Consider the following 18,134-nt stretch of genomic DNA (forward strand, 5'->3'; position numbering starts at 1 on the left):
ATACGCTTCGGTAATATATGTTTATACTGATTTTATATTACAGGGATTTACTTTTTCTTGTTGTATATCTTCAGCGATTCAGTCCCTTCTTCAACTTGAAGGTTTCTCCAATAAAAATTTAGGAATTGAAGAGATGAAAACCTTACTTAGTACTGCTGTGCATCGAGGCTATTCTGCTTGGCTTGCTGAACTTATGGAAACGTTACTGCCGGTAAATAATCACACTTTTAACTTCTTCTTTTTTATATCATTTTTTGGCTTAGAAAGTCAGTAATTATTGAAATAACGAACAATTGTAAAGAAATGATTGCCTTTCTTCAATTTTTTTATGAAATATATATATATATATATATATATATATATATATATATATATATATATATATATATATATATATATATATATATATATATATATATATCTTTTTGTTTTTTCTATTGAATAATAAAAAAAAAAATTCAAATGAGAAGTATTGGCCCAAAATAAAACCAAACAAGAGCATAAACTAAATCTTACCATGTCAAAATAAAAATGCACGTATATCACTATGAATGAATAAATGTAACCTAAAATGACACAAATCAAAATGAATAACAACAATGAACTTCAAACTTCTCACACATCACATCTGAATTCTTTGGAAGGTATTGGATCCGAAAGAAGGGAGGTCCCCCACCCTTTTGCCCATTCTTCCAAATTATAATTTGAGGCTCGTTTGGTTTCTCCAAGACTCGAACTCAACCCTCCTAGTTATTCTCGGGGTCTTGTAGAAGCGCTACTTTGACAGGCCGTGTACGCGTAGTCTACTGTTTTTCCTTTTTCAAGTCATTCAACAACAATAAGACTGAATCTTTCGATTTATAGCCTTGATTAAACATAGAAAAAACAAGTTTTTGCCAACTGAAAGTAAGGAGCAACATTAAAGCCAACAGGAATTATTCTGTATTAGATACCCCTTCCTCGACCATTGCTCTTTGCGCTAAAGTCTTAAAGTTCTTTAAAATACCTATCGTTCAAATTCAATAGGCATTGTGTTTTAACAGTCTCTTAAAGAATTGTGACAAAAGTCAAACTGTATCGTAAATATTGAGGGTTGAGGTAGGGACAGCTGCCTCATATACAGAACAATTCCTCTTCATTTTAAGTTTTAATGTTGCTTCTTACTTTCAGTTGAAAAAAACTTGTCTTTTTATTTAATTTCTGACTGTTTTCGAAATAATGCTAGGAATTATCCCTCCCCCTCGTTTAAAATTTCCCCTGTAGATTTTCTCCCCATGGAAAATATCCCCTGCAGAAAATACTCCAAGAAAATTGCCGTATATTTCCAATAACAAATACTGCTGGTGAGCTATTGGCAAATTGCGTAACTTACAGCCATATCCCCGTGAACTATGGGGGCCATGTCAGACCCCAAATGTATAGTTAATTAACCTTTCCGATCATGCTGAATCAAATGGTCTTTTCAAAATTTTGTGATCCGATGTTTTTGGAGGAAAAGGGCGTGGGAGGTCGGATATTTGAGCTCCAATCTTTTCGGTCACTTAAAAAGGAAACTATATTTCTTATATACAATCTCCCCAGAAAAAAAACACGCATCCGTGATCTTTCTTCTGGCAAAAAAATGTGAATTTTTACATTTTTATGTATAGGAATTTGAAACTACGCTAGGGTTCTCTGATATGCTGAATCTGGTGGTATAATTTTTATTAAGATCGTTCTTGTTGGTCTTTTCCCCCTTTTTTGAGAATTGGGCAAATTTTCGGAGGATTGTAACTTTTGATAGGTCTTCTTTATTTAATTTCGACTACTATTGAGTCTCTCCTTGCTCACAGTTCCTTGCCATCAACTGTTTGATTAATGCCAGATATAATTGATAATTGACAGAATAATTGACACGTTCTGTCTTTGAATTCACTAGCTACTGCATTAAGTATAATGTCATATAATGTAATAAATGTCATATGGGTGTCATTATATGGGTGTATGATGTCATAATTTATAGATGAATTGGATGAAAGCATTTTTAATTAAAGTGTCCAATTTAAATGTGGCACAGACTCAACAACTATGAGACTAAAGCCATAGATTTATAACTTGAACTGATGCCAAATAATACAAAGGAGGTATTGCAACAGTCGAGTAGCTAAACCGACACCAAACATCTAAAACGAATGGTGGATATAGGTCTCGTAATATTGAAGCTAACATAATTGGTTTTGCTTGCTTCAAATGTTTTAGGAAACCTTTACTGCCGGCACGAAAGATTAGAATATTGGAAGCTACAGTGATGACAGTGGTTAAATATGGTTCTGAAGCATAGGCGCTCCGAAAATCGGAGGAAGATTTGCTAGATTTCTGGATTGTTTTGAGTACCCGACTGACTGACCGTATTTCAAAGATTCAAACAATAGGCCGTACGAAAAGTGTGGTTCAATCCTGCTTTCTAGGGCTATAATGAGAGGAAGGTTGAGGTGGCTAGGGCATGTTCTTCGGATAAAATATGACAGATTGTCATAGATTGCTCTTTTCGGACATCTGTCTAGGTCTAAACTAAAAGCAGGTCGTCCTCGGTTGAAGTGGGAGGATGTCTTAGGGAAAGATTTAGGGAAATCAGATCTTCCTGGCAGGGTGTAAAGGGGGAAGCTTTGAATAGAGTGGAATGGAGGATGAGCGTGCGTAGCTGCGTTGGCTTCAGGTGGCTTGGTTTTGTGGTGAGTCTTTAGTAGTAATATAAGGTGTAGTATCCAGGGCGGGGGTAGTGGGTTTGAACCTTTAGCCACCTGAAATTTTTGCCGAGCCATGGAAAGTAAGAAAAATGGTATAAGCAATTTTTGTACGTTTTTTAAAGATTTTCATTGCATTAGCCCCCCCTCCCGCGAATAAGAATACCTATTATGCCCTTACTGCTACTTTAAAATAAAAGTATATTTTAAATAAATGACAATGTGTAAAGTCAATGCTGTACTCTCGGGGTAACGGGTTTGAACCCCCTCCCCCGGAAAATACCCCCCTCTGAACAAGTAATCCTGGATACGCCCTTGTTTAAAGCAGAATTAATAGCATGTGTCATTCAAAGTGTTTGGAAAGTTTGGAATATAATGCCAGTGAGAGGAGGTTTGGTTAGAAAAAAAGGAGCTCGCGACATATTCTTGTGTCTATGGACAAAATCTGTCCCTCAATATGAAAATAAATTACTCATTTTCCCAAGAGCTTCACTTTGATGGTGAGAATCGTTTATTTGAATTTTAACAATTCAGATTTATAAAATAGTGAAATCGCAGCTGTTAAAAAGATTTAAATCTTAAAATAGCAAATTTAAATACAAGGTAGAGACATCAAAAAAGTGAATTACATATTTAACAACTTAATTACATTAGTTAATATATAAATTATTAGTGATTAGCTGTCTTATCTCGACCATGGTTGTCATGAAAATTTGTGAATTTGTTACTTGGTACCAATGATACTTGATAGGGCATTTTATATATTACGGAACGATTTATCTAAGATGAGTCTATTCAAAAATAGATCATGAATCATTAAAATGGAATCACAGAATTAAAAGTATAATTCAAGAAGCCCACGAAATTTTCGTCTGACTTATAAAAACGTATCAAATGCATATAAACAAGTTTTTTGCCCCGCCCCCATCTAAACGAAAATCCTGGATATGGCGTTGCTATATACGTCTCTTTAGATTCATCTGCATGCTAAAGGGTTAGTCTGTGCTTATGCTTGAAGTAGGGTTACTAAGAATATCCCCATACGTCTGGTATGTTTCCTTTTCCACATTTCCCAGCTAGACCCAGACCATCTCGAGGATAATCCGAGGCTTCTTTTCTTTTTTCTATTCATCGAGCTTTAAATTTTCTTATCGATTTTATCGCGAAAAATTTAGTCTCAATTTTTCGAATTTGTATTTTTTTTTTATGCAATTCAAATTTACAAATGACAACAAACGTTGTCCTAATATCAAGGTCACAATGTTTATCATTTAAAAATTAGAATATGAAAATTGCTTTTACAAATTATGGAGCACCATATTGTTATTCTAACAATATATTATCATAATGTTTTATATCACCCCTCAAAAATCATCCTTAAATTTGAGGATATCTGATGCAAACTTAGAGGTGATAGTTCTCTAAACGTTAAATACAGTCCTTCAAACCCACCTATCAACAAACTCCCACTATGAAATTTTCATGTCAGGTGTAAAGCTTGTTTCTGGCAGTTTCAAACTTCTCAGATAGTTGATAAAAACCATTCTGCTAAGCTGCTTTCAATGGGAGGATCAGTAGGCCATTGTAGGGGGAACCCCCCTACAATGATTGTTTGATTGATTGAACGCACACTGCCCTGCTTGTCCTCTCTTTAATAACAGCCTAGCAAACAGTTTTTGGCACTTATCTCATAAGTATGAAGCAACTAACGTAAAAAAAGCAAATCAAAAATTTTACTTGTCCCTACAAGGTCTCATAAAAATAATCGTACCCTTGAACACAGCAACACATAGTAGGATAAAAAAATGAATGATGTTATTTTAACTACCGAGGGTATATCTGGGAATTTTTTTGTTTTTGGCGGGGGGGTTACTATAAAAAAAAACTTTAAAAACGCATCAAAAACTTGTTTTTGTGCATTTTATGTGTCGTTTTTATGAGTCTGACTCAGGTTTTGGGAGGGGGATTCAAGCCATGTACCCCCGTGGATATAGCCTTGACTACTACTGCTGCTATCATTGACAGAAAGATAATTTTTCCGAACAAAACACAGCAAGTTCTAACCAATTAATTCTGTTTGTTTATTTTTCTCAATGTCAGAATCTCTGAAAGATTTCCTTCAAAATCCTGTGCGTCTGAAACACGGACAAAAATCATTTAACGCAGATGTCCAAAAGATAGATAGAGGCAGTTCAAAAAAGGTGCCTAGGAATTATCTGCAATGAGGGTAAAGTGCCTTACATTGAGCATATGAGGGTAAAGTCCCTTCTTCGGAGAGCAGATATAGTCACCCTTAATTAAAGGAGACCACAAGTTTCCTTGCGTTTTGTCCACAATGCCGTGCATAACCCTCGTACTACTTCTCTTTTTCCTAGTGAACATTTAGCCCCTCCGAACTCGCCCCCCCCCATATTCTGTTTCAAGAAAAATCCCCCTCCTTTCCCCAATAAGAGTTTCCACTGAAAGATATAGAAGAACGCTCATCGCTCACATAGTTGAAATTTAAAATCAATACCACCCCCCCCCCTTCTCACTCCACTTTTATCTTATAGTTTTAGTGTTTGTTTTGCAATTGCGAACCTTTTAATTCCTGCTAGCTAGACTTTTGTTGAAATTTGTTTTCACTGTTTTAATCTTGTGAGTTTTTATCGTTTGACTTTATTTTACGATTTTATAACATTGACCATTTCTAAATTTTTTGTGCACTTACACTAAAGTGCGAATTTTGCCCTTTTAGGCTTGTGATAGCCGCTTTGTTGAAATAAATATTATCTCATCTTACGTCCAACTGAACAATTCTCTGGTAACCGATAAATTTGGTGCTTGTTCTCGTCTATCTTCAATTTCTTCCAAAAATGTTCTTATGAATGTTAACTGTTAAGAGCAAGCTTAATCAGAACTTTTCATCTTTATAAGAAAAACTCAGCAGAATAAAAAATAACTTGTGAATTTATCATAGATTTTTTTTGTCAGTGTTAATCCTAAAATTGTTTAGCAGGTACTGTTTAATATACATGAATTTGTCGTTTGATTAAATTAATCATTTAATGATTACGACAGCACAGTCTTTTAACTTGTAATACCGTTGTCACCAATAGCTTCATCGTATTAAAATTCCGGCCAGTTGGACATCTGTATTATGTAACTTTTGTCTGTGACCGCTAATAGCAACTTTCTCCAGCCAAAAGCTATCTAAGGTCATCATCGGCGTGCATGCTCCTCCTCTGTCCTAATCCATTCAAATTTTTATTTTATACTCCACCAATGAAAGGCCTCTTTTCTTTAATTTTTTAACTCCTCCTAAACTCACCAACTAGTACTTTTGTCACATTTAATTTATGACCCATTTATTTAGAAATTACGATTGTTTAATTACTTCCGAATTTCATGATGCACTTCTGATGACAGCGCCACGATAGAGCTTCAACCCCCTCCCCCTTTTGTTTACTTCACCTTGTATAAATAAAAAAGATGAGTAATTGGGAGCAGCATATAACACTTTTATACAAGACTTGATAGCGCAGCTATGAGAATCCTTGCCTGTGGCAACATAGGTTTGACAATTTTTTTTTCTTCGAAAAGACTAAAATCTTCTTTTTCTCAGAAAAGACTAAAAAATTGAAAATGATAAGCATAAAAAATTGCTAACTCGTTTTCAAAATCAACCAAAAAGCAGAATTTTTTTCGAAAATCTATAATTTAAAGTGAAAACGAAGGGCATATATCAGATTTGGCTTTGGATAACTTGATCTTTTTTAACTCGTTTTCCTCTTAACTCACTGACTTTTTTCATTCATGTATTTATAACTTAGGTCAGTTGAATATCTACGTTACGTAAAACCCAACCCGCTTGCATCCCTTGTTTTCACTTACATTCATAGATTCTCCAAAAAATGGAGAATCTACGTTATGTACGTTATGAATATCTACGTTATGTAAAGCCCAACCCGCTTGCATCCCTTGTTTTCACTTACATTCATAGATTCTCCAAAAAATGGAGAATCTACGTTATGTACGTTATGAATATCTACGTTATGTAAAGCCCAACCCGCTTGCATCCCTTATTTTCATTTACATTCATAGATTCTCCAAAAAAATGGAGAATCTACGTTATGTACGTTATGAATATCTACGTTATGTAAAGTCCAACCCGCTTGCATCCCTTGTTTTCATCTACATTCATAGATTCTCCAAAAAATGGAGAATCTACGTTATGTACGTTATGAATATCCACGTTATGTAAAGCCCAACCCGCTTGCATCCCTTGTTTTCATTTACATTCATAGATTCTCCAAAAAATGGAGAATCTACGTTATGTACGTTATGAATATCTACGTTATGTAAAGCCCAACCCGCTTGCATCCTCATTTACATTCATAGATTCCCCAAAAAATGGAGAATCTACGTTATGTACGTTATGAATATCTACGTTATGTAAAGCCCAACCCGCTTGCACCCCTTGTTTTCGCTTACATTCATAGATTCTCCAAAAAATGGAGAATCTACGTTATGTACGTTGTGAATATCTACGTTATGTAAAGCCCAACCCGCTTGCATCCCTTGTTTTCATTTACATTCATAGATTCTCCAAAAAATGGAGAATCTACGTTATGTACGTTATGAATATCTACGTTATGTAAAGCCCAACCCGCTTGCACCCCTTGTTTTCACTTACATTCATAGATTCTCCAAAAAATGGAGAATCTACGTTATGTACGTTATGAATATCTACGTTATGTAAAGCCCAACCCGCTTGCATCCCTTGTTTTCATTTACATTCATAGATTCTCCAAAAAATGGAGAATCTACGTTATGTACGTTATGAATATCTACGTTATGTAAAGCCCAACCTGCTTGCATCCCTTGTTTTCATTTACATTCATAGATTCTCCAAAAAATGGAGAATCTACGTTATGTACGTTATGAATATCTACGTTATGTAAAGCCCAACCCGCTTGCACCCCTTTTTTTCATTTACATTCATAGATTCTCCAAAAAATGGAGAATCTACGTTATGTACGTTATGAATATCTACGTTATGTAAAGCCCAACCCGCTTGCATCCCTTGTTTTCACTTACATTCATAGATTCTCCAAAAAATGGAGAATCTACGTTATGTACGTTATGAATATCTACGTTATGTAAAGCCCAACCCGCTTGCATCCCTTGTTTTCACTTACATTCATAGATTCTCCAAAAAACTCTCCGTTTAAATCCATTTTTAAAACCAGTTTTTATGACCTCTTCCATCCCATTTAAGATGACTCGTTTACATTCTGTTTGAAACAGCAGATAAATTACAAATAATATAAATTACCACTGTCTTCTGTATTTTAGGAACACCCCCTGGCTTATTTACTGGATTGGTTATCATTTTTCTTCGAAGATTCATTTAATCACGATGAGAGCCTTGTTCGATATAAAGTGTTTCACAGTTCACTTCTGAATATGACTTATGATGCCCTACTTAACATTGAACCTGAGCTAGTGTCCCCTGAATGGCTTCATAGCTTGTGCTCCATGCTGGTAAAAAAGTTTGTGTGCAGTCCCCTTTTAGTTGGTCAGATTTTACTTAGAGCTTTTGAAGTTCTTGAAGAAGTGGATTTCTCAAGTTTTTCTGAAGGTATTTATTCTTTTTCAAAATTAATATATCCTTCGAGATAAATGTGAGATAAAATATCAGATGCCGATCAGAAAAAGTTAGTTCGACTCACAAGTATGTGATATATATTTGGAAGCAGTATGTAGTGGGTCAAGTCGCCTCTCGGCCTTCCAGTGTTGTGTAAGAAATCTGTGAAGGCCATCTAGCATAGTTCGTTCAACTTACAACCATCCAGAGCAATTATTTTGGTATTTTGTTTCTGAGTAAACCTACCTCAAAATTGGGAAATACCCCCCCCCCCCCCTTCCGAAAAATATTTTACCTTCAGTTTTTCTGCGTTAATTCTTTTTGGTTCAGTGGAATTATAACCTTTAAATATTATAAAATATATATTGTATATATACTTAATTTAAAAAATAATTTAAAAATATAATCTATAAAATACGTAGTTTCATAAATAGAAGCTCCCATTTAGAGTTCGTATTTAAGGGAATTTCAGCTTTTTTAATCATTAAATTTAGTCTTTAGTTCAAGCTTGCATTTAATTTGAGCTATATTTCTTTGAACTTTCATCATAGTTTATTAATTTAAACTTTTATTTAAAACTGCCATGTAATTTCATTTAAGCATTTTAATAAAATAATCATGCATATCTTTAAAATTTTTCATAATTTACTAATTTAAGCTTTGCTTAAAGCTTTAGTTTAATTTAAGCTTTTTTGGTGATTTAATTGAAGCCTTCATCAGAGTTTAAGCTTTCATTTTTTTTCTAGGTTCTGATTATTCAAAAGTTCATCGCATTCTGAAAATAGTTTCTGAAAACGGAAATATTAGTTTCAACTTATCAGCGCTTATTGAAACACATTCTGAAGGCTACATCAAGGAGACAATCCACCTTGTTGACTCTTTAATTGCCGTTAAACACTATGAAGGGGCAGTAGACATAGCGAAAATCACTGGACAGTCTGCAGAACGAGTTTATTTCAGTCAGATATACGAAGGGTATTCTAATTTTTCTGGCGCTGCAGTTGAAAAGAGAATTGCTTATTGGAAGCGAAGTGAAAGCCAAATATATATGTGGAATCTTAATTTCAATGCAGCTGCTGCTTTTTTTGCTGCTCAGACTCAAAATAAAGAAGCAGCAGAAGCATTTTCTCTGCTTACAATCGGCCTCAGGTTTAAAAATAAGACTGGAGTTGCTGGAGATTTAGAGAATGAACTTTGGAAGACTTGGCTTCATGCTCGAAAAGACGGAGATGCAATCAGTCTTAAAGAGGTGTACGGCCTGATTTTTAAAGAAGGGCCTCCAACCCGTAAAGAGTGTGAACTTTTGAGAAATATGGCTCCTGTTGGCATGATGCCAGAAAATTGCGAGGATCACGTCCAAGAGCTAATTGATTCTTTACTGAATGAGGAAGTGTTAAGAGGCGCTTTGAAAGTGGAATGCAATTTTGCTATTCGTAAAAACAAGGTTTGTAATTCACTTATTTATCCATTTGTTAGTTTATTTATTTGTCAATAACAGTACTGTGGAACGCCAAAGGCTTAATGAAAAAAAAAAGTAATAAAAAATGTACTAAGCCTTTAAAAAAAGAAGAAAAAATTAAAGAGAGGCACGTATTAACGTAACCTTCGGATTCTTTTGAATAAAAAGACAATTGCACTCTTAAATAATTCCGTGTTGATACCATTAGGAACATTTCAATACAACAAGTTCTTTAAATTACCTTAAATCAACATAACTTAAGCTCAAACTATTTTCTTCCTTTAACCGATGTTAACTCGATTAACAAGGGAACGCTGATCGTGTGTTTTTATTCCATCCTGTTGGGTATATTGAATTTAAGAATAAATTCTTGAGTAAATTCCAAAAGAGGGTACCAATATTTTCCGACCGATATTTTCCCTTACTATATTAGAAGCAAATGTCTTTAACGAAAGTATAACAGTTCAAAATAGGGATGAAACCTTTTTATCGACAGTGAACAGATATAAAAAATTTTAACTGGATATTTCGAACACATATACAGTGTTCATCATCAGCAGTAAAACTAAAAGACATCAATAAAAACAAACAAATTTTATACCTAATAAACTAATTACATATAGTTTATTATATGTATATAGATATCACTATATGTAATTAGTTTATTAGGTGAGTACTTGTTGACAATTAATCTAAACTTTTTCCGAATCGAATTGACCATTTAGGGAATAAGCTTAATATTCTTGTAAACTGAATTTATCTTGGGGAGGTAAGTAAAGAATAATATAAAATTGTGTTTTCAGAAGGCTGTATTTGGTTCGCCAAAAAGAGTATTATGGTTGTGGTAGTATTCAAGCCTTGTAAAGTGCAAGCCAAGCTTCATCAGTAGTATTTTTCATGCAATCCTGTTAGTATTAGTATTAGTCGAGTAGTATTCATTCAGGTTGACTTAACTATAATTTGTAATCACGAGGAGGAATTTCTGAAAATTTCCGAAAGTCAAAACTTCAGTAGAACATGAATTTTTCAATAGAACAATAAAATATTTCTTTTATTCGTCATTTTAATTATTTTGCAATTGTTGTTCCCCTTTCTTCTTTTTTTCTTAGATTCTCTGCCCAAAGACTCTTTGGTGCGATATATAAGATCTCGCCCCAAAAAATCGTTTGGCTTTCCGTATCTCAAACAAATTTTAACCGCACTTAGCAAAGGATCATGGGATAGATTAGGTTAATGGCAATTTTTAGACAAGGCACTCGCAGGTGCCTTGTCTACAATTTTCACAAAACTGTGAAAATTGTGGGGATTCCCAAAACTACAAAACTTTGAATTTTGGCGTTGGGCTAACAGGTCAAAGAGGAAAAGCTACCTCGCTTAATGTACCTTTTTAATAGGTACTTTCTTCCCAAATTTTAGTACTTCCCTCCTCAAAGCCGAGTCTTGTTTTTTCAGTTCCCCGGCCGTCTACTGCAGAAGTTACCAATCTCAGTTACCAAATTTAATACTTTTTTTTCACCTTGTGGCAGGTTACTGGCTAAATTTAGCCTCTCAGGCGGTCTAAGACTCAATCCTGCCATTTAGAAGAAGTTAATCAGAAGTTACCACTGGGCCTTGGATATTGGGTTTCTTCTTTTCTCCATATTGTAATATTAGCCTTAGATTTGCTATTAGTATTACCTAACACCGGCGAGCTACCACATAGTTTACCTATTTGAGTGTATATTTTGACTTTGTGGCAGCGCAATGGCTAAATCTAGCCTCTCATTCTTTAAGAGATAACTTTCAAAGCTACCATTTGCAAGTAATAGTTACCCAGAAGTTACTACAGTAGTAAATGGACATTTTCCTTAAGGTATATGTTCCCTCAAAAACAAGAAGCTTCGCGACAAGTCTGCAGCTGCAACATTATACTAAAAGACACAAGAGCTCTATACCTTCAATTTCTTGTTGAATGGGATAATTAGGCTATCAACTCAAGAATTCAAAATAGCAATGAGAGAATTTAAAATGATATTTTTATTTTCTTTGTAAAGTATTCTCACTGCGTATGACTGCTCGCCATTGCCGGTTATCCCATCTGAGTCAAAATTGTTGGTATTCTATACCTCTCAGAAAAGCGTGTTTAAACTTGGGATTCAACAAAAAAAAATGAATTGTGACGAGCCTTAGGTCGTTGGCGCATATTAAAAACAAATGTTATCCTCATTTATTGCATTATAGTGATTTGAAGGAAAACGTGTATGCATTCTACAGCTTAGAAAAATACGTACCATTAAGGAAGAGACAAATGTCTAAAAAATACGTGAATCTGCTCGGACTTGCCGTTGTAATTACTGTAGTAACTGTTCATAGATTTGCAAATTGTTTGAATAAGTTCAACTATACTTGCAATTTAAATTATATTTGGAGTTGTTTTTCTTAAGTCCAGAATACGACTGGGGTAACCGTTAAGGTTTATGTCCCCTGTGCAAATATTCCTGTAATTTAGAATGTTATTTTTCTACTGTACAGGGGTAACCAAAAGATAATATACTTGTACCTCTAGGTTCTTTAGTCTCGAACCTATGCATTCACCGTGCTAGAATTCTTGTATCAGTTAGGAATATTCTTAGAGAAGGTTCTAAAGTTGCCTAAAAATAGGAAATATGACATTTTCTAAGGATTTTCAACCAATTTTTAACGTATTTTAAATTCAAAAATCCCTTACACCAAATTTCTAAAGTATAATTCGGTGAATGGATAGAACTGAATCTTTGCTTTGAAATGATAGTTAAATTTCTATCTTTCTTTGATGTACTAAAACCGTGGGAGAGTAGAAAAATAACGTTCTAAATTACAGGGATATTTACGTAGGGGACATAAACCTTAACAGATTAACTTTAGATTATTTTTGGCATAATTAGCCTCAGATATCAACAGAAAAAAAAATCCTTGAATACAAACTTTGTGAGAATACATCTTTTCAGTCTACAGCTTCAAAACCCTTAAACACCAGTTATATTGAAACAGAATAAAAGTAGCGTGATCTCGTTAAAAATATATAATAACTAGTAAAAATTTTAATTGAGACCAGGAAAAAATATAAAAGAAAATACATACTAAAATGAAGTAGTAAAAACCTGGATATTCCGTTGATAAAGGCAAAATGTTGAAGTTTTTTATTAGTATGTAGATTTTTGCAATGATTTTTCCTATATTTTAATTAAAAAATTTACCTGGTATTATATATTTTCTTTTCCTTTTAATATAAATGGAAAAGTACCGTCGTTTTATTAATGTATTAAATAAAAAACGCTAAAGTTTGACTCTTTCTCTCAGCTCTTCTTTTTAAAACAGTAAAAATATTAGCGTAAAGAGCGGGGCATTGATGAGGAAGCAGTCCCTTTAATATATGAAGTAATTTCTGTTCGTATTAAGTTTTAATGGCGCTCCTTACTTTCAGTTGAAAAAACTTGTTTTTTTTTTATTTAATTTCTGAACGTCTTTGAATCAATGCATGTTTTGATTTTGGCTCTTTGTAGAGGAATAATTAAAACGAAATTTGCATGTTTTTTTTGGCTAAATGACTTTCTCATAATATTGATCGAATGATTTTGAGAAAAAAAGAGCGGGGGAGGAAGCCTAGTTGCCCTCCAATTTTTTGTTTAATTAAAAATGCAACTAGAACTTTTCATTGTTTACGAATCTTTTTATTGGTAAAAGATATACGTAACTTATAAATTAGCTTACTTAAAGAACTTTTTATTCTCATGTTTTTAATTGCATATATGGGAGGGTTCGCCCCTCGTCAGTACCTCTCTCTTTACATTAAATCTTAAATTTTGTCCCAATTCATTAAGAATGACCCCTGAATCACAAAAGCCGTGGAATAAATAGTTGACATTACTAAAAATACTTTAGCGTAAAGAGCGAGGTATTAGGAGGAGGTGAGCCCCTCATATGGGTAATAATTTCTGTTCGTTTTAAGTTTTAATGCTGCTCCTTACTTCCAGCTGAAAAACTTTTTCATATTTATTTTTCAATTGTTTTTTTTTTAAAAATGCTAGTAAATCCTGCGCTCCCTTTATGGAAATTTTCTTCCCCCGTGACAAATTCCCCCAACCAAAAAATCCTCCTGAAAACGCCTGTACATTTCCCAATAACCATTACTATATGTAAGTACTGGTCAAAGTATGTAACTTGTAGCCCCTCCCACGAGGACTGTGGGGGAGTAAGTCGTCCCCAAAGACATAGTAATAAGGTTTTTCGACTACGCTGAATAAAATGGCTATCTCAGAATTTTGATCCGTTGACTTTGAGAAAATAATTAGCGTGGGAGGAGGCCTAGGCGCCCTCCAGTTTTTTGGTCACTTAAAAAGGGCACTAGAACTTTTCATTTCCGTTAGAATGAGCCCTCTCGCAACATTCTAGGGCAACTGGGTGGATACGATCACCCCTGGAAAAAAAAAACAACAAATAAACACGCATCCGTGTTCTGCCTTGTGGCAAAAATTACAAAATTCCACATTTTTGTAGATAGGAGCTTGAAACTTTTTAATTAAGTAGCTTATTTATTTGAAAGGCAAATTAGGCAATAATTCAGACTCTGATATTTAAATACGTTTTAGACAATATTTAAGACTTCAGACAAGATTAGACTATATTTAACCTAGGGTAAAAGCTCTGAAGTAAAATAAATGAATAATTGGAGTAAAAATATGATATAGAATCTTTATCCCAAATTAAATGGTCATAGGGTAATAAAAAAGAGCTACTGAGTTATACTTGAAATCGTGTTGTCGCTCAACTTGGGAGAACATTGCTGCATAATAATAAAAAAAAACTCTATTTGATAAGATGACAATGAAATCGAAAAATATCGACGATTCGGTAGAATCGTAATCTGTAGAACCATGCTACTTAAGAAAGGAAAGGGAGAAATAATAGAAATATGTGATCATATCGAAATCGAATAATAGAAATCGAAAAATATGCGACGATTCGATAGAATCGAAATCTGCAGAACCATGTTACTTAAGAAAGGAAATGGAGAAATAATAGAAATATGTGATCATATCGAAATCGAATAATAGAAATCGAAAAATATGCGACGATTCGGTAGAATCGAAATCTGCAGAACCATGCTACTTAAGAAAGGAAAGGGAGAAATAATAGAAATATGTGATCATATCGAAATCGAATAATAGAAATCGAAAAATATGCGACGATTCGATAGAATCGAAATCTGCAGAACCATGTTACTTAAGAAAGGAAAGGGAGAAATAATAGAAATATGTGATCATATCGAAATCGAAGAATAGAAAGCGAAAAATATGCGACGATTCGATAGAATCGAAATCTGCAGAACCATGCTACTTAAGAAAGGAAAGGGAGAAATAATAGAAATGTGTGATCATATCGAAATCGAATAATAGAAATCGAAAAATATGCGACGATTCGGTAGAATCGTAATCTGTAGAACCATGTTACTTAAGAAAGGAAAGGACGAAATAATAGAAATATGTGATCATATCGAAATCGAATAATAGAAATCGAAAATTATGCGACGATTCGGTAGAATCGAAATCTGCAGAACCATGCTACTTAAGAAAGGAAAGGGAGAAATAATAGAAATATGTGATCATATCGAAATCGAATAATAGAAATCGAAAAATATGCGACGATTCGATAGAATCGAAATCTGCAGAACCATGTTACTTAAGAAAGGAAAGGAAGAAATAATAGAAATATGTGATCATATCGAAATCGAATAATAGAAATCGAAAAATATGCGACGATTCGGTAGAATCGAAATCTGCAGAACCATGCTACTTAAGAAAGGAAAGGGAGAAATAATAGAAATATGTGATCATATCGAAATCGAATAATAGAAATCGAAAAATATGTGACGATTCGATAGAATCGAAATCTGCAGAACCATGTTACTTAAGAAAGGAAAGGGAGAAATAATAGAAATGTGTGATCATATCGAAATCGAATAATAGAAATCGAAAAATATGCGACGATTCGGTAGAATCGTAATCTGTAGAACCATGTTACTTAAGAAAGGAAAGGAAGAAATAATAGAAATATGTGATCATATCGAAATCGAATAATAGAAATCGAAAAATATGCGACGATTCGGTAGAATCGAAATCTGCAGAACCATGCTACTTAAGAAAGGAAAGGGAGAAATAATAGAAATATGTGATCATATCGAAATCGAATAATAGAAATCGAAAAGTATGCGACGATTCGATAGAATCGAAATCTGCAGAACCATGTTACTTAAGAAAGAAAAGGAAGAAATAATAGAAATATGTGATCATATCGAAATCGAATAATAGAAATCGAAAAATATGCGACGATTCGATAGAATCGAAATCTGCAGAACCATGCTACTTAAGAAAGGAAAGGGAGAAATAATAGAAATATGTGATCATATCGAAATCGAATAATAGAAATCGAAAAATATGCGACGATTCGATAGAATCGAAATCTGCAGAACCATGTTACTTAAGAAAGTAAAGGGAGAAATAATAGAAATATGTGATCATATCGAAATCGAATAATAGAAATCGAAAAATATGCGACGATTCGGTAGAATCGTAATCTGTAGAACCCTGTTACTTAAGAAAGGAAAGGAAGAAATAATAGAAATATGTGATCATATCGAAATCGAATAATAGAAATTGAAAAATATGCGACGATTCGATAGAATCGAAATCTGCAGAACCATGTTACTTAAGAAAGGAAAGGGAGAAATAATAGAAATATGTGATCATATCGAAATCGAATAATAGAAATCGAACAATATGCGACGATTCGATAGAATCGAAATCTGCAGAATCATGTTACTTAAGAAAAGAAAGGGAGAAATAATAGAAATATGTGATCATATCGAAATCGAATAATAGAAATCGAAAAATATGCGACGATTCGGTAGAATCGTAATCTGTAGAACCATGTTACTTAAGAAAGGAAAGGAAGAAATAATAGAAATGTGTGATCATATCGAAATCGAATAATAGAAATCGAAAAATATGCGACGATTCGATAGAATCGAAATCTGCAGAACCATGTTACTTAAGAAAGGAAAGGGAGAAATAATAGAAATATGTGATCATATCGAAATCGAATAATAGAAATCGAAAAATATGCGACGATTCGATAGAATCGAAATCTGCAGAACCATGTTACTTAAGAAAGGAAAGGGAGAAATAATAGAAATATGTGATCATGTCGAAATCGAATAATAGAAATCGAAAAATATGCGACGATTCGATAGAATCGAAATCTGCAGAACCATGTTACTTAAGAAAGAAAAGGAAGAAATAATAGAAATATGTTATCATGTCGAAATCGATAGAAATCGAATAATAGAAATCGAAAAATATGCGACGATTCGGTAGAATCGAAATCTGCAGAACCATGTTACTTAATAAAGAAAAGGAAGAAATAATAGAAATATGCGATCATATCGAAATCGAAAAATATGCGACAATTCGATAAATCAAAATTTGCAGAACCATGTTACTTAAGAAAGAAAAGGAAGAAATAATCAAAACATTGAATTGGTATTGAATATTTTTAGAACTACGTATGTTTATCTATGTTCAGCTTAGGTGGCTTCAGGTTTCCCTACAGAAAGTACAGAAAGATTATATCCATGAATTTACTTGTGCTTGGGAGTGGGGATAATTCCCCAAAGATCCCTCTGAAAGATCCTCTTTGGAAAAATAAAATAAACGCCTAAAAATACCCTCTTTTTTGTTTCGAACCACAAAGGGTATCTCTTCCTTCTAGAGGTATCCTTAGTATATTTTTTCTTTCAGAATTTAGAAATGATCGTGACAGCAATTTCTGTTCTCGACAAGTCTGTTGAGATTGAAGGGGCTGTGACCACTTTGTCTCAAGAGCTGAGTGTTTCAAATAGTAGCGAAATCAAGAATGAAGAACGACTGCTTGCAAATGACCTTGAACTTATTATCTCCAAAGAAGCAACCCCAATGACCAACAAATATATTGCTTTTTTTCATCAAATAGAAGAAGCTCTAGATTCTGGTCAAGTTTTGATGTCAAGGATACGAGAGCTGTTTTGTTTGACTCTAATTCTTGGGAAAAGTTATATGGTAAGCTTTTGTTAATTGTTAGTATCGGAGGAAGGAGGTTTGAAAATTAGAGTTGTTTTGTTTCACTCAAAATTTGGGGAAAATATGCTGGGTAAGCTTTTGTTTTATAGCAGTGCTGTCAAAAATGTTGTCTCGGGGAAAGAGGCTTCAAAGTAATAGCTGCTTTTTTTAACTAAAATTCGGGGCAAAAACCCATTTGGTTTGCTTTGGTT

The 18,134-nt window shown here is 33.7% G+C and overlaps 1 protein-coding gene across 1 annotated transcript in view; it reads left to right on the plus strand.

The window, feature by feature from the left end:
• The window catches only part of LOC136026565 (spatacsin-like), a 126,664-nt gene that overhangs the window by 71,057 nt on the left and 37,473 nt on the right, over positions 1-18,134 (plus strand). Inside the window, exons 11-14 of the mRNA XM_065703257.1 lie at positions 44-211; positions 8,061-8,346; positions 9,099-9,796; positions 17,626-17,922. Of these exons, the coding sequence (XP_065559329.1) occupies positions 44-211; positions 8,061-8,346; positions 9,099-9,796; positions 17,626-17,922 (1,449 nt within the window). The remainder of the gene's footprint in view (positions 1-43; positions 212-8,060; positions 8,347-9,098; positions 9,797-17,625; positions 17,923-18,134) is intronic.

The sequence above is a fragment of the Artemia franciscana genome, chromosome 4 (genome assembly GCF_032884065.1).
Source record: "Artemia franciscana chromosome 4, ASM3288406v1, whole genome shotgun sequence".
Taxonomy (NCBI): domain Eukaryota; kingdom Metazoa; phylum Arthropoda; class Branchiopoda; order Anostraca; family Artemiidae; genus Artemia; species Artemia franciscana.